This window comes from Trematomus bernacchii, unplaced genomic scaffold, assembly GCF_902827165.1.
Source record: "Trematomus bernacchii unplaced genomic scaffold, fTreBer1.1, whole genome shotgun sequence".
Classification (NCBI taxonomy): Eukaryota; Metazoa; Chordata; class Actinopteri; order Perciformes; family Nototheniidae; genus Trematomus; species Trematomus bernacchii.
This window is the reverse complement of record NW_022987698.1, coordinates 7,410,659-7,433,139: the sequence shown is the minus strand read 5'-3', so window position 1 is coordinate 7,433,139 and position 22,481 is coordinate 7,410,659. Positions and strand designations below refer to the sequence as shown.

The 22,481-nt window shown below is 39.7% G+C and overlaps 2 protein-coding genes across 5 annotated transcripts; one reads left to right on the top strand and one right to left on the bottom strand.

Annotated features, from left to right (window-relative positions):
- Positions 1 to 82: 82 nt before the first annotated feature.
- mars1 (methionyl-tRNA synthetase 1) lies at positions 83 to 17,007 on the top strand. 3 transcript variants are annotated; one of them, XM_034138780.1, is made up of 22 exons: positions 83 to 334; positions 2,398 to 2,488; positions 2,979 to 3,057; positions 3,379 to 3,510; positions 4,245 to 4,320; positions 4,498 to 4,682; positions 6,203 to 6,312; positions 6,615 to 6,731; positions 7,398 to 7,601; positions 8,998 to 9,199; positions 9,334 to 9,408; positions 9,641 to 9,811; positions 10,214 to 10,309; positions 11,566 to 11,683; positions 11,789 to 12,002; positions 13,370 to 13,501; positions 13,696 to 13,800; positions 14,177 to 14,372; positions 14,996 to 15,067; positions 15,366 to 15,392; positions 15,658 to 15,783; positions 16,404 to 17,007. In XM_034138780.1, exons 1-22 carry the CDS (start codon positions 232 to 234, stop codon positions 16,551 to 16,553), a joined length of 2,781 nt encoding a protein of 926 aa, XP_033994671.1. In that variant the 5' UTR covers positions 83 to 231; the 3' UTR covers positions 16,554 to 17,007. The 3 variants fall into 3 exon arrangements, 2 of the variants coding, with proteins under 2 accessions (XP_033994671.1, XP_033994672.1); XR_004556601.1 differs by lacking the exon at positions 16,404 to 17,007 and having other exon boundaries at positions 15,366 to 15,582; positions 15,658 to 15,747; XM_034138781.1 differs by lacking the exon at positions 15,366 to 15,392.
- Positions 17,008 to 17,107: 100 nt separating this feature from the next.
- On the bottom strand, positions 17,108 to 21,296 carry ddit3 (DNA-damage-inducible transcript 3). 2 transcript variants are annotated; one of them, XM_034138784.1, is made up of 5 exons: positions 21,141 to 21,287; positions 20,483 to 20,576; positions 19,716 to 19,778; positions 19,109 to 19,317; positions 17,108 to 18,892 (listed from the first exon to the last, which is right to left on the bottom strand). In XM_034138784.1, the coding sequence occupies exons 4-5, from the start codon at positions 19,262 to 19,264 to the stop codon at positions 18,110 to 18,112; spliced, it is 939 nt and encodes a 312-aa protein (XP_033994675.1). In that variant the 5' UTR covers positions 19,265 to 19,317; positions 19,716 to 19,778; positions 20,483 to 20,576; positions 21,141 to 21,287; the 3' UTR covers positions 17,108 to 18,109. The 2 variants fall into 2 exon arrangements, with proteins under 2 accessions (XP_033994675.1, XP_033994674.1); XM_034138783.1 differs by lacking the exon at positions 20,483 to 20,576 and having other exon boundaries at positions 21,141 to 21,296.
- Between the last annotated feature and the right edge of the window lie 1,185 nt (positions 21,297 to 22,481).

Below are 22,481 nucleotides of genomic sequence, written 5' to 3'. Positions count from 1 at the left end.
TTATTTGAAAGACCTTTATCGTTTCCGTGAACGACACAGACACCACTAAAAAACTACATCTCCGCCATTTGTAAGAGAGCAAACACTTCTTGCATCAGCGTGTGTGGACTACGCTCACCGGCAAAGTTACAACCAGTACCAGCTGCTACTTGTCTTGTTTTAAAGTCAAATATATTGTCAGCACTAAGGCCAAGTAAGTCCCGATATAACACTGTGGCTACAAACATCCAGATGAAACTATTCGTCAGTGAAGGCAACCCGCACTGCCTGAAAGTGTTAGCAGCTGTAGAAGTGAGTGGAGTTCAGTGTGATGTCCAGTATGTCAACCACGAAGGTAAGGGAGCATGGTTAGCTGAACACCAGACTGTATATCTAATTGTGAGGGTGGCTTATATCTGATAACTAATCATAATGTGTGGTTTAATCACGTTTGAATCGCATGTGTGTGGTAACTGATGTGTACTGTTTAACTGCAAGCTAACGTTAGCCCTAGTCCTGACCAAATGCTAACTATCAATCACTGTTGACTGACAGCGCGTAGCATTTGAGAAGCTGCTAGAAATCTACTTTACTGCACATCACTGCTTTGTTCGTCTTCTGTAGTACCGTTTGTTAGTGCAGCCCAATGTAGCCTTTGTTTAGCAGTGCATACAGGTGTAGAGCTTACATGTACAGTAGACAGCCTACAGTAGCTAGGCTAAACTCCTCCTGCCTGGAACAGTCCTGGTTTACCTGGGTTGGGTTTACGTTACATTGTTAACGTTGTAACAACAGTGTAGACACGTCCTTGTTACATGTTAAAGTCCTTCATTCAAAATATTAATACAAATACAATAGTATAAGGATTCAAATATATTTTAATTACAAACAAATCTGAATCAGGTTTATTACTAAGTAGGTTTACAAATACAACGAATTTGCTTTTGTCTATAATAGTGCATGCATACACATCGTAATCAAACGAGCCAATGCAGAACTATTTTGGAATAAACAGTAAAACAATGTTACTGTAGTTTTAATGAGACAGTATTGTGCAGAAATGTAAAAAATAGTCAGAAGAAGGTGCAAGGTTCACCTTATGGAGTATAAGGAATGACTCACAAGATGTTACAAAATGTGCATTCATGTGATGCAAATAAAAGTACTCATTGTGGAGAGTGGTCGGTTTCAGTATAACTTACATTATCTTACTTGATCATTTATATTGATTCATTAATGTGTTTATAAACTAGTAAAGGTGGTGATATTATCATTATTATTATTATTATTATTATTATTATTATTATTATTATTATTATTATAAGTAGTTGTAGTAGTAGTAGTAGTAGTAGTAGTAGTAGTAGTATTAATAATATCATAAGAAGTCTTATTTTGCACTATATATGAGAGCAGATTAGGCCATCATGGCAAAAAAAAAAAAAGGTTTGCCTACAAATTGGGCCAACATGTTCTGACTTTGACAAAAGTAAACACGTTGAACTTTTCTTGATATTGATTTTAACCAAATCACCATTAATGGCTTTCGATCGTACCTATTACTCACAGTTGAAAATGTTGTCCAAAGAGTGGTTTAATGCCAGTAGTCTTCCCTAGGCTAAGCTTAATAATGATCATTAGATGGTGATTTTATTTTTGCATTGAGTCCATTTAACTACTGCTACAACTCTGAGTACTACTGCGACAGGGGCTATTTCTCTCAGACGCATTGTCTTTGGAACTTCATCTTGGGGCTGTTGTGTAAAGGAATTAGATTCTAATTAAATGGTACATTCCAGCTTTGGGCTTATGTTGTCTCAGGCATGTGGGAGAGGCTTCACTCTCTTCAGTTCCAGATGTGTGCTAGTCCTCTGTGGGAGCTGATCAGAGATGAAAAACCAGTACCATCTGGCACACAGCCTCAGTGTGTGAATGAAGTGGACTCAGAGATATGTTATCTATACAAACAGTATTAGGTGTATGGAAGTACATTGTATCATTCATTTAACTATATATGTTGTTTAAAATGTGTGGAAATATACAGTACTGTTCTTCTACCTGAGCGTAGAGTCAATACAACATTATTTAACAGTATTTCAAAACAAATATATTATCACAATCCCTCATTTAGTGATACATTCCAGATAAAGAAGCTCAAATCCGGGACCTTCTAAGTGACCTTTGTGCTCTCGAGTGGTTATTCTAGTAAGAATTGAGGCTAAGAATTTGATCACAGGATTATCATTGATGCATATGAGGAGTCTTGTGTTGTTATTACTTCTCCTTACAGCTTTGGATTCTAATATAATCTCTGCCTAGGAAGAACAAGCTCATCTACCAGGCAATGTTATTTCTTGTTGTGTGTTTTGTATTTGCTGTGATGCATCTAAACAAACATTGTGATCTGTTATTTTCTTTTAGAGAGAGTGGTGCCCTTCCTTAGCCGTCCAGCCCTGCCTGCCCTTCTCCTGCCCAGTGGACTGCATCTTTTCAGCTCCAATGCCATCTGCCGGTCAGTCGACTATAGACCCTCCTGCCAAGTTGGCATGAATATCAAGGCTGTTAACCAAGCCTCTCTATAACGTTTCAGATATCTAAAACCCATAAGAATCCGATCAAAAACAAATTACACTTTTATCTCAATTTGTATCTAGTCATGCAGATTTCAGCTCATATTATAAATCTGTGAGCCTTGCTAATGAAATTTGAGATGGATATCTCAAAACATGGGCAAGCCAAAGAAGGGATGTAAATTGTAAAATGTAAACATATTTCCATGTCATATTAAATTAATGATAAATCGGATAGTTACACTATAAAATGAAACAGGCTATAATAGCAGGGACATTTGCGTACTTTCCATTTATAATGTCTAGACTTTAATTACATTTTGAGGCACATTGTAACTAACTCATGTAGTTGACGATGTTAAAGATATTTGTATATATTTGAAGTGTGAGTAAACAGCATCTCTTTGACACACGTTCCCCTTATTCCCTTAGATACCTGTTTGAAGTAAGTGGAAAAGACTCCAGTGAACTTTGCAACCAGTGGCTTGAATGGGAGGCCACAGATCTTCAGGTAAGCTCTACATAAAATAATTGAGTTTGCTGGTAATCTGTTGTATAAAACACTAAACCTCTTTGAGATGCAAACTATTTTTAGTTCCTACCTTTGAACGTTTTCTAATGCAGAATCCTCTTACTGTCCCTCAATGTGTTGCCAACGGGACATACATCCATGCAGCTATATGATTAAAGCTCATGCTCTCAAAAGAACAATTTGCTCTGTAGGGCTTAAGAAAATGAATTGTTTAACATCAGTCATGCTTCGTTGGTTTACTGCTTGATCTAGTGTCATTCAATCAATTCTAATTATTTCTGTTTTGTTGTTGTTGTGCAGCCCGCTCTGCTACAGGCCCTTCACTTGGCAGTGGTGCAGGGACAAGGTTCAGAGGTGTCCAAGGTCCTCCAGGGGCCACTAAACTACTTGGAGCAAAGCCTGAGCAAGGGGAACACGCCATATTTAACCGGGGTACAGCATCAACATCTCCTGTTAAGCTACTGCAGTACTTATTTTTCTATTAACACTTACTTGCTATGTATGGCGTGATCACATTTATAAGATAAGGACAAACCTACTCACTCAAACAATGCCTTTTTACGGCTATTTTAACATATGATCAAGTCAAACGTTCATGATGCCTCTATGGAAGCTCAGCTGAGTCTCCTCTGTGCCACATCAGGCTCCTCAGGCAACATTTATTTTTCTTTTTTTCAGCTGCTGATGTTGAGCTAGTGATACATTTTTAAGTTAAAACGATTTTTTTGGTGGAAGCGCTCCAGTACTGTATGTTGCAGAAGTGCCTGAGTGTGGGGGGGTTGGTGTGGGATCAGTTCCCTGTGGTATTCGCAGCCCCTGAGGCAACAAGTCATCTGCGTCTGTCATATATTTAATGTGTACAGAAATGTGTTTTGTGAAGTCTCTTGGTAATTGGCATGGCTTGGAGGAGCCCTGAGTAAAGCTAAAGAACAGTGTGGTAAGCACACAGTGAGGCAGTACATGGAGTCCATAGATAGTGAGAAGCAGGTACAGAAAAACAGTCATGCTGAAAATTGTCCTTTTTTTCTGTATTGTTTAGGGCTTTGAAATCAAACAAACATTTTGGTTTTTGATGGAATAACAAGTAAATGAGACATGGAAATGTCAATTATAATTTGTGTTTAATGTTTAAAAATATATGTTTATTAAGATGTGTTTTGTTTCAGGAAGCTGTTTCAGTTGCTGATGTTGTTTTGTGGGCTGCGCTGTACCCTGTTTTATCTGACGCTTCACTAGCATTGGGTAAGTAGTAATAAACGCTCATGCCTAAATTACCCAAATGTCTTATATCTTGTTTCCTATGTTATAATGATCCCTTATGCAACCCTTTACATTTCTTGTCTACTTTCCCCCCCCCCCTTTTCTTCCTTCCTTTTCCCTTCCTTACTATTTCCCGGCTTTTTTTCACTCTTTTAACAGGCGAACGTGCGTCTATTAAGGCCTGGTTTGACCGTGGGGCTGTTATGCACAGTTGCCAGTCTGCTGCTCAGAAAGTGCTGCAGGGGAAAGGCCTGCAGGGCATGAAGAGCTACATGCAGAGGCAGCCTGCCCCCCCGAGCAGCCAGTGCAGAGACTCACAGCCATGCAACGGCAACCCAGCAGAGGTATCAGCCAGATCACCAGGATTACCATTACACTTAAAGCATTCTTATTGATCAAACGGCTTTCCGGGGTGCTTCAGTACCTGACTACACGTGTGCTTTTGCCTCAGGAAACATGTACACTCTGTGAGGTTTTCCATCTTATTTTTGTTATCTTGGAGCAATAAATGCAACACATACAAAACCTTGCAAGACACATGTACTGTCACACGGTTCCCTTGCCACTTTAACTGACTTTACTTCACTGTAGCTACTAGGCAGAAACTTCAGGCATTCAAAGGTTCACCTTGAGTTCACCTAAGCAGGGCTCTCCTGTAGGGCAGAGGCAGCCTCAGTTTGAGTGTTAACCTGGCTCTATGAAAGCTAAATTAACACCTGTGTTAGGAATACTAACATACAGCATGTAGAGGTTGGGCCACATTTTTTGTATCCTCTGTTGTCTTTCTTGTGTAAGCATGGAAGGATTTGAACGTTTTTCTATCAAATTTAGGTTTAAATTTAGTTTCAGATCCATACTAGGTATTGGAAAACGAGTTATACCACTATACTGAACACAAATCCGTCCACACAGCAGCGTTAAAAAATCTTGGAACGCTTCTGCCCATTCACTTTGAATGGGGTGACGTCACTTTGTGGGCAGCAGAGTGGAGATTTTCAGGATTTTCAGGATTTTCAGGATTCAAAGTTGAGCAATGTTCAACTTTTTAAGCTGAGGTGGAAGCGTCAGCCAATCAAATCCCGTTTATGCAAATCTGACAGTTCAAGCGCTAGCCAATCAAACCGCATGTATGCTGGGAGAGACATACCGCAGTTCATTTCCTCATATTCCAAAACATGGAGGAGAAATTAGCGGTAGGGAATCACCCGGTGCTTTATGACCAGTCCCTATTTACCTACCGGGATATAAACCGGAGGAGCCAGGCATGGAGGGAGGTGGCAGAGACAGTGGTAGGTTTTCGCCTGTTTGGGGAGTTTATATCCAGTTTACTTCGGGCTTTTTTGCTTCGTATGTCGCGGGCGGGAGATTCATGTGATTGGTTATTGGTGCCTTGCTCGCAAAAAATCCCCAAGCTTCAGATACGCCCACCTCCAAGATTTTTTTAACGCTGCTGTGTGGACGGGCCTGTACATATACTGCAAGCTTCTTCTTCTTTTTTGCTTATCAGCATTTTGTTAAAACAGAGCCAATTTTGATTTTATTCCGTCTTTTGTGAGTCCCCAAAGCCAGTTCCTTATGAATTGTTAATGGAACAGCTAGTTTTATCATTTCATGCTTTTAGTGGCAATTAACCTTTGGTTTTGTTGCTCAACAATTCTCATCACGGAAATGATTTATAGGTGATGGAAATACTTAAAATGAAAGAAATTATAAATGATTGGCCACAGTGGTAATAGTTCAAACATTAAAGTAATTAAAAGAGCAGAATTATTAAACAGATAAGTACTTGTGGCAATTACTAACATTATAAGTCTGTTAAGGTGTAACTCCCAATGAATGACTCTATATCTGACTGTCTGTTTAGAGTGAGGAAAGTGAGCGTGCGGTGTCAGCAGAGGAGATGGAGACAGCTGCTCTCACCTGGAGTAAAGGTTTGAACACCTGCCCAATGGCTACAAGCAGACAGCACCCCATGTAAGTAATAGAAGCTGCTGCTCCTTATTCTAGGCAGATCATCTCATTCGGAGTTAAGTGCAGTAAGTGTGTGTATGTTGTGGTATAGGATGTTATATGATGTGGGCATCACAACACTTCAGATCATCTTCCTGTGGGACTCTCCCATAGATTAATATGTTACTAATCATCACTGTTATATCAACCATGTTTTCTAAACTCATTAAAAGCGCATATGTCGACAGCAGAGTGAAGTGAGTTGAGCTTTAACACGAGTTACTAAATAGGAAGATTAAACCCTGGATCTGTTTGTTTCCTGTTAGTTTGCCACAGGAAGGCAAGCGGAACATCCTGCTCACCAGTGCCTTGCCTTACGTCAACAACGTCCCCCACCTGGGAAACATCATCGGCTGCGTCCTCAGCACTGATGTGTTCAGCAGGTAGAAATGCAGCACTCGGCTACCAACACATGCAGTGACATCATGCATCAAGCTGGACAAACTTGCTGGTTAGCTTGTGGGGTTGTATAGGGTTGCTCAATCCATTTGATTCAGATGAAGAGAGATGATGGGAGTTAATAAGAGTGGGGAAGATATGTTGGATATTTGTATAGTTTTTTTAAAGTACTTTCATTAAACGGGATAGTTTGACATTTCTCAAGTGGGGTTGTATGAGGTTCTTATGCATAGTTTATACAGTAGATATGGTGGGAACACCCCCAACCTATTTACATTTTCATTTTCAGCAGTTGCTGTTTTTTTAAATTAATTTGTTTCAGTTATTGTGTGACATTGGTGTTTTAAAGGGTTAGTAAGAATGCAGCAAATGTTTTATTTTTTGCAGGTAGAAATGTTATCTTGTCATTCCTTTTTTTCTGTATACTGTAGATGCAAACACAATATGGATAACCATAATATAGAAATCATTATTGACCTCTGTATCTAAAGATGTTTGCATTGAGAGCTTGCATGATCTTGTGTGTATTTGAAATACAGGCATATGAAAACGTATAATATTTTTTTTTTTTTAAAGTTCTGAACATTACAAAGAAAACTGACTATCATCATCTTCTGTCTTACTGTACTGACTCCGTCCTCTCCTCTAAGATATGGCCGCATGCGAGGCTGGAACATGCTGTTTATCTGTGGCACAGACGAGTATGGCACAGCTACAGAGAACAAGGCCAGAGAGGAGGGTCTGACCCCGCAGCAGATCTGCGACAAGTACCATGTAATTCACTCAAACATCTACAAGTGGTTCCAGATTGACTTCGACTTTTTTGGCAGAACCACCACCGAAAAGCAGACGGAGTAAGTGAACGCAAGGAAGAAGGGTGCACATTGTAAAATGTTATCTACGGTTTTGTGGGAAATCAAAGACAAGGCTTTCTTTCAGTCATAATCAAAGTTGAACAACAAAGCTAATGATAAACAGAGAGGGGTCTCCAAAAAAATAATCCAGAGCTCGTTTCAGGACCCTGGTCTTCTCCTGGGCTGCATGTGGTTCTGCTTGGCTTTAATGTTAAAGGGTGAACACGTTTCCATACGATTACTACACAATTATGTAACATAAGATTACTCTAATCTTGCAGTAAATAACAGTGTGGATATAAATGGATGGATGTCTAGTCCTGTCAAGCATACATTCTACTCTATCTAATCTCAGAGATTATTGAGCATGGTTGTAGAATGTGGGTCATGACTTACATTTCTAACATTTACTAAAAAAAGAATAAGTAAAAGAAAATAAATCCTATAATAAAGTTGTTTAAATTCTTTAGTCAAGCAGCAAACTGTCTGAAACTATTGTTCTCATCTGTCACCTTTAAATAGTGCCAAATATATAAATAAACTGTTAGAACAAACATCAACCAAGCCAAGGGTTGCCTGTACATTTCAATACAGGCAGTCAGGTGAAGCCCTTCTTTCTAATAATGCTTTAGCAATGTATTTATTCAAGAAATAGCATTACTTCTCGTTAGTTAAAAGAAAGGAAAGGCATTGGCAGAGTCGATCTAGGAATAATATATTGGACGTTTTGTTGTAAAAATGATCTATTTCATCATATGGATGAGGCAGCAAGTCTGGAAGTAATATGAATTGCTTGAAAAGTATGGATTGTTGCCTGATGGAACTTATTGGAACAGTTACGCAATAGACTGTATGTGTATGGATAAAGTGTCTTCATTATTTTTTGTTTGCATAGTTGTTTAAATAGATTTTGAAAGATGGGCTTTTGGTACATACTTCTCCTGTAAAGATGAGGCTTTAATACTTGAGCTCGTACATAGAACAGGATTATGAAGATAAAAGCTCTTGTTTTGTGGCTTTTGCTTTGATGAGTAAAACATTAAAGGCATCAAACACAGGTTCAACTTTTTTCATGACATGGGCTTTAGGTGTTAACACTTACTTTTTAGATTTACAAATCCAACACCAAAGATTACAAAAAGCTTTGTTTTTGTCCAAATGTAATACATTGTTCCTTTTTTACATTGCCGTATTTATAGATAACGTTTAAACATGTTCTAGCCAACAGGTCAGAGCAGTATCAGTTTGAGCTTGAAAATATAAATGCCACCAGGGTTTAATGACTAATTTGTTATCATATTCGTCAGTGTGTTAATACAAAATACTTAAATGTTGTCTTTAATCCAAGGTACAACCCCCTGTGAATTAGCTTTCAACTACCTTTGTTATATTTCAGAATCGCACAGAATATTTTCTGGAGAATCCACAAGCATGGTTTTCTATTGGAAGACACGGTGGAGCAACTACGGTGTGAAAAGTGCCAGCGCTTCCTCGCCGACCGCTTCGTGGAAGGCATCTGTCCCCACTGCAGCTACCCAGAAGCCCGTGGTGACCAGTGTGACAAGTGTGGGAAGCTCATCAACGCTGTGGAGCTCAGGGTGAGTTGAAGCAGATTGTGTATGATAACAAGCAAGACGAGGATGATCATGATGTTAGAAAGTGAATGGTGGCAGTAGCAGCTGCTATAATAGTTATATTCCATACTGTAATTGTTTGCTGCTGTCCCGTTCAGGAACCCCAGTGTAAGGTCTGCAAAGAGACTCCATCCATCCGCTCCTCCAAACATCTTTTCCTGGACCTGCCAAAGGTATGCTTCTTAAATTGAATGAATTATGATTTTTCTTTTGCTCACTGGTGTTGAGACAGACTCAGCCTATTTAGAAAGTACAAACGGCAAGTAAAAAGTAGAATAAAAAGTCAGAAAAGCTTGGAAATAGTATCATACAAACGGCTTTACTCTTCCTAGAGCTGTGGTTTGGAGTTAAGACATTTCATGTTTTTTTTTTATCTTTTTCCTTCTACCTCTTTCTCTCATGCAGCTAGAGGGTCAGTTGGAGCAGTGGCTGGATAAGTCAACCAGCACAGGTGACTGGACGGCAAATGCCAAACAGATCACTCGCTCCTGGCTGAGAGATGGACTCAAACCTCGCTGCATCACTAGGGACCTGCGGTGGGGAACGCCGGTACCTCATCCTGACTTCAAAGAGAAGGTCTGCTATTGTCTTGTTTTACATAACAAATCTTGTCTTTCCCTTGTTAATAGTCTATTATATAGTATAAAAAAGACGTGCACATACCACCCTGTATTTCTTTCTTCTTTTTTTAAGCATAACAAAGCCCTGCTGAAAGCTAGCAATTAATATCTAGGTTCAGAGTCCTAATTAAACATTTAAAATGACTTCATTAGCTGTTTACATATGCTGCAGTAACTGATGATACGGCAGTGCTCACTGTGAGAGTCTTCAGGTCAAAACATAAATACCAAAGGGAATTTTAATTCACATTAACATCTTAAGGACTTTCCCATTACTCCTAAGCTTTGTGTGCTTTTTACTAGGATTCATTTGTTTTGGAATCACATCCTAACACAAAGTCCCTCTCTTTCTCTGCAGGTGTTTTACGTGTGGTTTGATGCCCCCATTGGTTATCTGTCCATTACTGCTAACTACACCGACCAATGGGAGAAGTGGTGGAAGAATCCTCATCAGGTAACTCAACACACCCTCGCTCCTCCCCCCTTCATGCCAGACGTTATGAGCCGAGCAGAGTACTGATGCACAAACATGGTACAGATCTTACCCGCTGCACAGCACAGAATGTGATTGCTTTTTTCATTGCCCCATCTGGTCTTCTGCAATCTAATTTAAAACACAGTTTAATTCCTGGCCCCATATAACTCTAACGGAATTCAGAGCAAGGCATAACCTCTTCAATAATGAATAAAATGCACAATCAGTTTTGCACACACTATATACTGAGTAGGAGACAATACAGCTATTTGAACTTCCTCTTCAAGATCCCTCCCTCGGAGATAAAGTCTCATCATCTGTCTTCTTTAGAATTTCCTGATTGTTTTGGTGTTCATTATGCTGTTTTTAGCTTTACTTGGAAAAGGGAAACTAGTTGCTATTTGTGTGTGTGTGTACATTTTAGATTACTTTTAAAGCTATCGCAGCTACCAACACATGCAGTGACATCATGCATCAAGCTGGAAGCACTTGCTGGTTAGCTTGTGGGGTTGTATAGGGTTGCTCAATCCATTTGATTCAGATGAAGAGAGATGAGATGAGTTCATAAGAGAGAGGAAGATATGTTGGATTTCTCAATAGGTTTTTTAAAGTACTTTCATTAAACGGGATAGTTAGACATTTTTCAAGTGGGGTTCTATGAGGTTCTTATGGATTTTAATTGTCCTTGCAGCACACAGCAGTTGCTGGTTTACAGCTTGAAGCCATGCACGATTAGTTTGTTTCAGTTATTGTGTGACATTGGTGCTTTAAAGGGTTAGTAAGAATGCTTCTGTTCTGTGAGATATAATTACTGATATATTTATGGAGTCAGGTGGTCTTGGCGAGAGCGTGGAGTTATGTATAACTACTTTAATTGCATTCGGAGGTAAAGTGATGAAAATATTCTAGATATAGTGTACACTTAAACAGATATGAATTGTTTTAGGTGGGTAAAGTACATTCAGAGCTATCCCTTTTAACTGCAAGTTCTTTATAAACCCTATAGATATATGAAAAAAATCCAACATGTCTTCCTAACTCGCTCTGACTCATCTCTCTCCATCTGAAACCCCACGATTGAGCTTCTGTAAAGTGTGTGTGTGATGGCCTGTGTTTGTAGAGAGGGAGAGAGATGGGGGTTGGGGAGAGCTGATAAGTCCTCTTTGAACTGGATGATCTCATAATGATCTAATATGATGTCATCTCACAGTGCAGCGTTTTGTCTCTGCCACTAGGTGGAGCTGTACAACTTCATGGCCAAAGACAATGTGCCGTTCCACAGTGTGGTGTTTCCCTGCTCCCTACTGGGAGCTCAGGACAACTACACTCTGGTCAACCACCTCATCGCCACTGGTGAGCACCGATTCTGATTACCTGATTTGACCTGATTCAATATTACTACTATATATAATTAAGGTTCAGCACTGACATTAACTTATTTTGTAAATTCCCCCACAGAGTATCTGAATTACGAGGACACCAAGTTCTCCAAGAGCCGGGGTGTGGGTGTGTTTGGAGACATGGCCAAGGACACAGGCATCCCGTCTGATGTGTGGCGCTTCTACCTCCTATACGTGCGTCCAGAGGGACAGGACTCAGCTTTCTCCTGGGCCGACATGGCTCTGAAGAACAACTCTGAGCTGCTCAACAACTTGGGCAACTTCATTAACAGGTTAGTTCATTCAAATGTTTAAAAAATCCTTTGCTTGTGTTAAGCCGATAGTATGAGAAAAGGAGCCTAACAAAGTAACTTGTGCTACTTGGTCCTCTTTGTGTGTCACTGTTTCAATTTAAACTTGATCGGCTCAGATAAATCACTAGTAAAAACATAGTAATGGGGCAATCTACCTCAAGTTGTCCACGTTTTGTACGTAATAAGTTTCACTCCAAAAGTAAATATGAAGCACATAACTGTCATGCAGTCCAATTAACAACTAAGTTTTCAGATTGTTGTACTCATTGAAAAAAACTCTGTTAGAGCAGTAACTTAAAAGAGGCTCACCCTAGTTTTCTAAATTTGTTTGGGATGGCGTAATTTAGCCCCAATTACATTGCCTCAAATGATTTTTAAAAGATCAGGGTTTAATCCCACATCAAAGATTTTTCTCAGCAGCATTTTCTCAAAGTACCTTGATCTTCAAAATTGGTCTGGGGCAGCAGCGTTGATGCCTAATTGGTTTGAAAATATCTTGTAGATTGCATCCAGCCTTAGGTGTTGGAGGTAAAAAGTATTCTGCCTCAAAAAAGGGAATTCTGTCCTTGCCTGGATTTAGTGACTAAAAAACTACAGACAGTGTGTCCATCTTGGAAGCCTTTTCAAATCCATACAAAAAGTTTGGCTCGAGCTTATCACGGTTCAGTATAAACTGTTTTGGCTATTCCACAAACAATCAGCTTCAGCACCAAAATGGGTTCTTAATGAATAGATTAATTAATATAGATATGACTTTATTGATAAAAGAGGATTCCGTTATTGTAACAGAATACTCTCTATTGCCCCAGGATGAAAACAACTCAGGGTTTGGTCATTCCACAAATTAAAAGGCTCATTAAAACAAATTAAGAATTCAGGTCACTCAAAGTTTAGTCGCACACATAAAAATCACAGCTCAGTGTAAACATGATGATGGTATGGCAGACCTTCCTCAGAGGCTGAGTTGTTTTTTTAAATATAGAACAGTCTGTTGCATCAGACATGACAAAACCGTTCTGACTTCAAACATCTTCCTGATGTGCACATACAACTCATTCCTAAAATGACTGGCTCGAGACATAACTACAATGTAGAGGAGTTGCAAATAGGCTCAATATAGCCCACTGTTAGTTAGTTTACACTTTCAGACCACTATATTACATCCAGCAACACAATCTATAATATATAGCCAGTCTAATAAAATACCCTTCTCCCGTTGAGCGATGTTTCTCTTGATGCCTCTCTTACTCCACATTTCCCCCTGACCCCTATTTCTTCTTTCTTTTTTTCATATTTTTTGACCCCCCCCCCCCCCCCCCCTTTCTCTCGCTTCTTCTCTTCTCCAGAGCTGGCATGTTTGTCACCAAGTTCTTTGAGGGCTGTGTGCCTGCGATCGAGCTACAGCAGGAAGATAAGAGGCTCCTGGCTCTGGTGGGCTGGGAGCTGCAGCAGTACATCCAGCTCCTGGACAAAGTCAAGTAAGACTAAGCAAATGGCATTACCGTCAAACGGTTGATGTGTTGATATTCACTGATTGAAAATTATCCAAATTAAAAGGGTGTATTTCAGTAAGGGTAAAACATTCTACTAGATAAACCCATGTTTGGACCTCTACTGAAGTCCATTTGTATTAATGGGTCTCTTTCATCAAGTTTTCTCTGAAACCCCCTAGAATCCGTGATTCTCTGAGACACATCTTGAACATCTCTCGCCATGGCAACCAGTACATTCAGCTCAATGAACCCTGGAAGAAGATCAAGGGAGGAGACACCGAAAGGTGAGATGTCCTTGACCAGCTTAAGACAATATGTCGCTGCTGTAGATTTATTCAAGGTAGATAGTGTATTTTACTCCCATTGTGTTATTTTATATTGTATGTATTCCCTGTACAGCACTTTGGTCAACTGAGGTTGTTTTAAATGTGCTATATAAATAAATAAAGATTGAGATAGAGCTAGAGCTGTGGTGCAATTTTTGTAATTCTCATTTCATGACGACAAAGTACGTCTCACCAAAAGAATGTGAAAAAGGATTATTTTAAGAAAGAAATATTTGTATGAACAGCCAACTAAAAGAGCAGTGTTTAAGATGTAATTTCTATCAATTGTAAGATTTACCAAACATGAACTGTTCTCCCTTCCCCCCCCCTGCAGGCAGCGTGCGGGCACAGTCACCGGTGTGTCTGTGAACATCGCCTGCTTGCTGTCAGTGATGCTGCTGCCATACATGCCGACGGTCAGCCAGACCATCAGGGATCAGTTCAATGCCCCTCAGTCTTGTGTCGATACCATGTTGCAAGGCACTGGCACCTTTGTATGTTCCCTGAGTGCCGGCCACCGCATTGGCACTGTGAGTACGACCTAAGAACACACACACACACGGTCCATACACACACACACACCTGTGGAGCCTCCTGTATGTAGATGCTGGGTGATACAATGAGCATGCAACAGTCTGTCAATATTTCAAGACTCTGGAGGACATTACAGTCGTGTGAGAACACATACACACACTTGAGAATAATAACCTGGACGGTGTTTGGAGGCTTCAGGTTGCTCTCAGGCCACTTGTCCCTTCAGGCCTAATTGTGGTGACCGGTGTGTCAACGCTGCATTCGATTCTCCAAGGCTTCCATGATTCGTGACTAAAGTCTCCAGACAAGGAATAGTACACCACACTGTTCTAATGTTACATGAATCATAAACAATTCCTGCGGGCACAAAACAATTCTGACATTTCACGCGGCGCTGCATTTAAGTGGTGATTATGATCCAAACTCTACATTTCTCAGACATAGTTATCTACTTTACTCACTTGCATAATCCTCTTTGTTCAAAGGCGAGCACAGAGCCTCCGGGTTAAATTTTCCAGCTACACTGGCCCTGGGCTGGATCCAAAATCACAACTTTTTTTTTAATTCATTCTTAAATTCTTTTGAATTTCAACTTTTTTGTTCCCCCTTTAATTCCAAGGTCAGTCCTTTGTTCCAGAAGCTGGAGGTGGACCAGATTGAGGCTTTGAAGAAGAAATTTGGTGGACAGCAGGTATTTGATGTTTATGATGCCTAACGGTCTGTGTATGAGTTCAGTCAGATCTTGTTGTAATATAGGTTGACTATTTATGAATAATGAAATAAGAAAGAATTTGATAATGCGTAGTCGTTAACGGGTTTCTGTCAAACTATCATCACAAATAAGAATGTGTCCGTACTCGAAGCATCTATCTTTTGAAACATGTTACGGAGCTAACACACTATACGTTTTTGAATTATGTATGAAGCATCCATCATATAGATAACAAATAATCCCTCTCTTAACCTTCTGCTCAATCGCCTGCCTCTAGTCTGACGATGAACCGCCTACAAAAAAGGTTGGTTATGCTGTGTCAATATTGATTACTGCATGCCTTCACTAACACTAGCAGCTCATCTAACATCCTCGGATTTTTTGTTTTCATACTAATCCCTTTGAATGCTGTGTGTTTTCATGTCCATACACACTTCATGACTCGTAAACTCCCGTCGACATTTTGAGTGATGAGTGATATTGTCTGAAATGAAGTAAGTAATCTCTTGAAATAATAACCATAAACGCCTCAAATTCATACATCTTCATCTATCTGTTTCCGCACTCAGAAGACCGCTCAGAGCGCTGGCAGCCCCCCGCCCGCCGCTGGGCCAGCTGCTGCTGCTGAGGTGGTAGCGGGGATCGGAGCGGACCCAGAGAAAGCCAAGCAGCTCACTCAGGCTGTGGCTGAGCAGGTGAGAACGCTGGCTAGTGGCAACACACGGGCTATAGACTGTAAACCCAATTCTTACGGTTTCTTTTCAATAAATGTGAAATATTCTTTTACTAGAACAAGATTAACTTTATTTTATTGTTTTGTCGTTACTATAATCTTTGTGCAAAAGGAATATTTAAAAAATGTGATGTCTTCTTGGCCGTACGGGAACGAACGCGATGTTCGTAAAAATCGAATCACGGCCGCAACAAACTACGGGCCGCTGAACTCAATTACTACAAATTTTAAAAGCTAAATTTGATCAGTAATTCTATTTCGAAATCTGGTAATGCTTAAGATTGTAATTAATTGATCATAATCATTTCATTTGAAATGAAATTTGAATTTAACGTTAAACTTACAACGGCAAATGCGGCGGTTACATTTTTGGGAATCAAACGTTTAATTTCTCAGTATTTCTGAACCCAGACAAACACGTAAAATTACAAAATCCTCAAATTGCCGCCTTGGTTAATTACTTTATATTTGACAAAAAAGCTTCCAACATCAATCCGTCCTTAGAATCTCAAATGTTTAATCAAAGACACATTTGGGCGTCAAAATTCAATTTCAACACTGTCATTTTTTTTTCTATCATAGGGCGAGAAGGTGCGAGAACTCAAAGCCCAGAAAGCGGAGAAGGCGGCGATCACAGCAGAGGTGGCCAAACTGTTGGACCTAAAGAAACAGCTGGCTCTGGCTGAGGGGAAGAGCTCTGACCCGGCACCTCAGAAGGGCAAGAAGAAGTGAGACGGGAAGTAAAAAGGGAAAGCTAAATGATGGAGGTTAGTGAGAGGAAGGGAAGAGTAGAATGGTTTGAGGTATGATTGTAGGGAAACAGGAACAAGATGTACACTAAGAGAGATGTGAGGGTATTAGCTTAAGGCAAAGCCGTGACAGGATCTAAGACAATGTGGTATTGGCACTGAGGACTAATGAAATGCTGGATAGGCCGACGGGGAAATGAAAACACACAAAGAGAGACTCAAATGCATACAGCTACAGAAAGGAGGGATCTTTCCAAATCCCTACACCAAAAGAAACTGATTTTATACTCTCCCTGTGATAGTCAGCATACCATATTAGCGTTGGAAGGTGTGTTGCGCATTTTTAAAGATTTTTTTTATATCCTCTGTAAAATTGTGTTTTTCCTTTTGCTACAAATACCCTTTTTGGATTCAGAAAATAAATTGATTTTATTTCATCTGAAATTGTCTTTACTCCCCAATTCTCAATTACCCTTATTTTCTAATAATATAAATTAATTTATTAAGGGAAACAAATAAACAATTCATGACACAAGAAATTGCACATTTGTTTCTTTTATTGCAAATTTGGGATTACAATGAGGGATCAAATAAACGGTATGGTAAAATACATGTATTTAATGCTATCAATGGTAAACGACATGCATACCGGTATTATTCTACGATTAACAGTTTTTGTGAATGCAATGGGAAAATAACATATGATATGTGGGCTTTATACAGTACAAGCCATTACAGTACAGTATATATATTACAGCGTTATATAAAAATAGTAAATCAGGGTAAAACAATTTGTGGTTATTATTCTACAAATCCCCATATCGATAGAAAAGGTCAGCTGAGAAAGTATAGCCGGGTCCTACTAACTTTATCTAAATACACATACACACAAGCCATGGGTTATACAAAAGTAAGAAAGATTATGAATTATCTCAACAACAAAAAAATCATTCTCTCATACTCACACTGCACTGGGCACTTTCAGACTTTTCCTGAGCTCCTATAGTCTCCACAAATTGGGGCAAATAATCTCTGCTAGCCTAATTGCAGCCCTTAACGTAGGAGTTACAATTATTGCAAAATGGTGGGATAGGATGACAATGAAATGCACTCTCTCAATTCAATTCCTTTTTGTTCAACGTACAAAAAAAATCCAATGCTCGTAACAATTTCTGCCATCTTATTTAATGGAACTTAGTGTTAGGCATCCTTTAAAAAACATTCTTCAAAACCACAGTATCATTTGCACTTAGATCTGTCTGTTCTTCCTTTATACATGCTGTGTCTTTTATTTTTGCCGCATTGCTGTTGCAGCCCCTTCTCGTCTTGACTTTCATCACTTTCACTACTACTTGCCATTTTAAGCTCTGTGTTTTCCCAAAAATCCTCTTGCTTATAAAATATATCTTTGGTTTCCATCCTTTCTAAGAGGCATTTCATGTTGACCTGTTTCACACCTTACCCCACCACTGCTTAATCCAATTCTGTAGGAACTGTCATCTTTCATTTCTCTCTTCCATCCTGTGCATCATTCTTCTCTCATTTCCTGGTGTTGACTAGTCTCTCTATCAGGGCTCTACGTGTCCTTTGTACCTCCTCTCCCAGCCTGTCAATTTCAGATTTCAAGCGCTCGTTCTGCTCAGTCAGCTCCTGTACCTTCCTCTCGTTCTCCTGCTCTTTCTCTTTGCGACTCTTTTTGGCAGATGAGAATGATGAGGATGTGAGCTGTGTGGAGGAGGCAAAAGAGGACAAGGCACAGTTGGTCCTTTCGCTGGTGGTCCTTTTGCGTTTTCCCAGACGGGAGGACTGGTAGTCAGAGGGAGAAGAAACGGGTGAGGAGGGAGAAGAACAATTCTGAGATGGGGACTGGGAGGCTGAGGAGGAGCTGGATGGAGAATCGGGGACACAAGGCAGTTCCTCCTCGCTGGCTGAGGGGGACGCAGGGCAGACATTATTAGCTTGGTGATGTTGATGGTGGTGGTAATAATAGCCACCGCTGATCACTGCTCCGCTCGGATCCACCATTCCCACTCCTCCTTCACTCAGCAACTCGAAAAACTCAGGAGGCAGCAGATCACTGCCGCCTCCTGAGGAACTCTCGCCACTTCTCCCACTCTCAGCCTCTGGCCGCCGTTCCTCTGCAACTGCTGGACTCATGCAGGAGGAGGAGGAAGAGGATGATGAGGAGGAGGTGTGGTGCAGAGGCTGGGGGTTGTGGATCTCCTCTTTTGTCCTCTGGACCCCTTCGCCCCACGTCTGGCCTCCATCCGTTAGCCACGTCAGGGAACAACTCTCCAGAACATCTAGAAACTCCGGCTCTTTCTACAAACACAAAACGCAAACGTCAACATCGGCCAAAACACATTAAACATCACAGTCTAAGGTGAATAACCATCACATCACTCAGTATGTGAATAAAACTTTTTAAAAGAATGGTAAAACAAAGCAAAAATAAATAATTGATCAAAGTACGATGGACAACAAACACTCACACTCCTCAAAGGGTGTGATAGACATTTCACTCTTCAAGCTACTGACCTCGGTGCATGTGGGGGCACGTGCCAGTTTTGCCCCTCCCGTGTCGGAGCCCAGAATATCCTGCAGGTCCTCATACCACGCCTCCAACTCTGCACCACACAGCGGCCCCACACCAGGGGGGTACGGCGGGGGCAGGTGTAGCCACTCGGCAGTCATCTCGCCAGTCAGTTGCAACACACAGGTACTCGGCCACACGGTTCACACTGGACCTGGGGGGGGACACAGAATGTTAGATAACTGACAGGTCACAGACACTCTGCCTTGATCATTTTTTACTGCTCTGCAACTGGTTGAGTTATAGTTTGTAGGTATGCATCGATAAAGGATGGGGTGAACTTTTACTGAGACTATTACAAGAAGACCTAATAATAATACCATAATGAATAAAAACTAGACCACAGTACATTAAATTACGGTGAGATTAAGTGAGGTAATGACTTTACTGCAATACAAAAAGCTAATAAATCGGCATTTTAAGGCGGGAAAAATATGTGTATTGTTAATGTTGATAACTAACACGAAGTTAATATGAAAACAAAAAAGTATTTAATCAAAATATTGATTCTAGAAACAGGCAGCATTAAGAATGTAAAATAGGAGAATTTACCTTTAGAAAAGTCTCTGTTAATCAAGTCTGCCAATTTGTTGGAGATAGCTTGTCCCAACAATCCTGAAAGAGAAAAGAAATATTCAAAAAGTAAGTCTTTGAAAATATGGTGCCTGAAATGTGCTGAGATTTCAGAATTAAACTGATGATTTGCACAAAAGGAAACACGGGTGAATGTGCCTTTTTTTTTTTTTTTTTTAAACGGGTGGCTTCTTTGGAAAAGGACAAATTAAATTTCAATAATTTATCATTTACAAAATGTTACAAATGTTAAATTGATCAACATGGATGGAGAATATAAAGATCCTGTCACGTAATGCTTGTAAACAAAGACCATTATGTTCCCTAGTGCCCCCCTGCTTTCTACGGTCCTCAAAACACGTTTGGATCGATAAACAAGAGGTTAAACGATAAATAGATCTTTAAATTGATCTCTCAGGTCTGACAGTCAGGTTTACTGCTTTTATTAATGACGTAAGCTGTAAGTACCTAAAGGTTTCAAACAAAACATAATTTATTTAATTATTGTATACAAAGCTTTTAACATGAAACATTTAATCGAAATAGAGTTCCTCCTCCTTTTATTGTGCAAATATAATTACAAAAAACATTGTTAGTGAATTGATGAATTACAAAACTGATTAAATATACACATACACACAACACATTTTAAACTTCACACATTTGGTTTGGCAAAACAGACCATACCAATTATATTCCTTTAAAACTATTTTATAATCATTTATTTTCTATATGTTAATATTTACTTTTTTTAGTTGGGCTACATGTCCACTGTAAGCCAAGACAGTTACGTCATGGAAATGAATGTCCAGCAGGAGGAATGGGCGAAACAAAAGGAAACTAAAATAAAGAGAGAGGACAGGAGTGGGTTGGGAAAAGGACAAAGAGATATCAATATCTATTCATTAATTGGTAAACATTTACCATTATAGTATTGGTTAAATGTGTGAAAGATGGTAGCTGTCAAAAATAAAAGCCGTTCCGTTTCGAGCCCTACAGACTCCTCCTGTCAGATGCTATACGGGGTTTGCTAATATGGTATTTTGTTCAAATTAAATGACACTTAATATAATCAAGGCAAAACATTTTGTCTATAAAATTCACAGTATAATTTTTAAACGGTTGTTACGCTCAATAGAAAAAAACATAAAAACAACTTTAAGTCCGTACAATTGCGTTGACAACTTGTCAAACAGAAGCGGACAGCACAGAAAAATCACTCCGTGTAAATTGTGATGGATTAAGACAACTGTTTTTTCTAAAATTGGCACTGGGAAATCTGCCAAATTCTTGCTTTTTTCTCTCCACCAGCCCACTTCAAGTTTAGTCTCCGTTACTCCCCGAAAGACTTAAAAACAGACTTCCTCTTCGCAGAAAACTATAAAAAAACGAATGCCCACTTACCCTTTTTCGTTTATTCGTTCGCCTTCTCGACTGTCTTGAGCTCGAATGTGGATATTTTAGTAGAAATTGGTGATAGCTCATGTTAACCATTGTTCAGTCTTGAACGGCTGAATGTGATTCTTCGGAAACTCCCGGCGGTGTTTATATTGAGAGAGAGGCCAACCGAACTATGCATGAGAAGGTAGATCACAACCTATCACCATAGGAGAGTAACAGGCGTTGAAGTGGTCCAATCAGGAGAGCGGAGTTGAGATATTTTCCTTAACGACATCCAATAGGGTGAGCCAAATCAGAACGGAGGCGGGGTCCAACGGCTGGTTTTCCCTCTTTCCTTCATAGTTTGTGTGAGCAGCAATTGTGATGCAGTCATAAGACGGCCAGGACGAATTTGGGGCGTATGGGAGTCACATGAAAGGAATGATGCAATGCTTGGCAACCAATTTCTAGCTGGGGATAACACCAGCAGAATCAGAACATGTTTTATTAAACAGTGTTGGCTCTAACTAAAATCTAAAAATATACATATATGCATGGATATCTAATGTCGAAGAATTGTTTGTTTCCCGAACAAAAAAGCTGAATCGATTTTCTCACAGATTTCTTTTTTTATCGTATGAAAGAAATTATCTATTTAATGTTTATTTTTTTATTAATTAAATGCCATCTGATTGTTTTCACCTGTTTTTTTATTTCAGGTGATTTTCTCAATATTGTCCGAGACTGACATTGCACACACCCCTTTTACGCCATCGCCACGAGGGGAACACAATCATAACCGGTCCTCCCCTTTAAATCACAGTATTCTTTTTTACCAAGTGTGATTCTGGAAGACACATGTCTTTTATTTGTCCGGTATTTGTAAAATGCCACAGACCGGACTTTGAGAGTTTGAGCACACATGTGGTGTCGTATTCTCATTCATTTCATACCGCGCGCTCTGTGGCAGCTCCGCGAGATATCAAAACACGCCCGGTCGATGGAGAGTGTGGCGCGAGCGCTGCTGGGTGTGATCTAAAAGCAGACTGAGCTCCTTTTGGTGTGTCCGGTTATGTATTCAGCTTTACGTTATACAATTAAGAAACATTTATTTTTGTTCATTATACAAACTTGTAATAAATAGCATTGTCTGTGATAGGTGTGCTATCATTTTTATCTGATGATTTTTGTTACTTGTTTTATTTGTCTATTGTTCCCCCTATAATAACTATAATACAAGGTTGAATTTTACAAGAATAACATAGGGTGCCACATCACACCAAAAATAATAATTGTATAGCCGTGGTTTGATTAAAATATTTAAAAAAACTAATCTAAGCAATAATTTCTATACTTTTATATCAA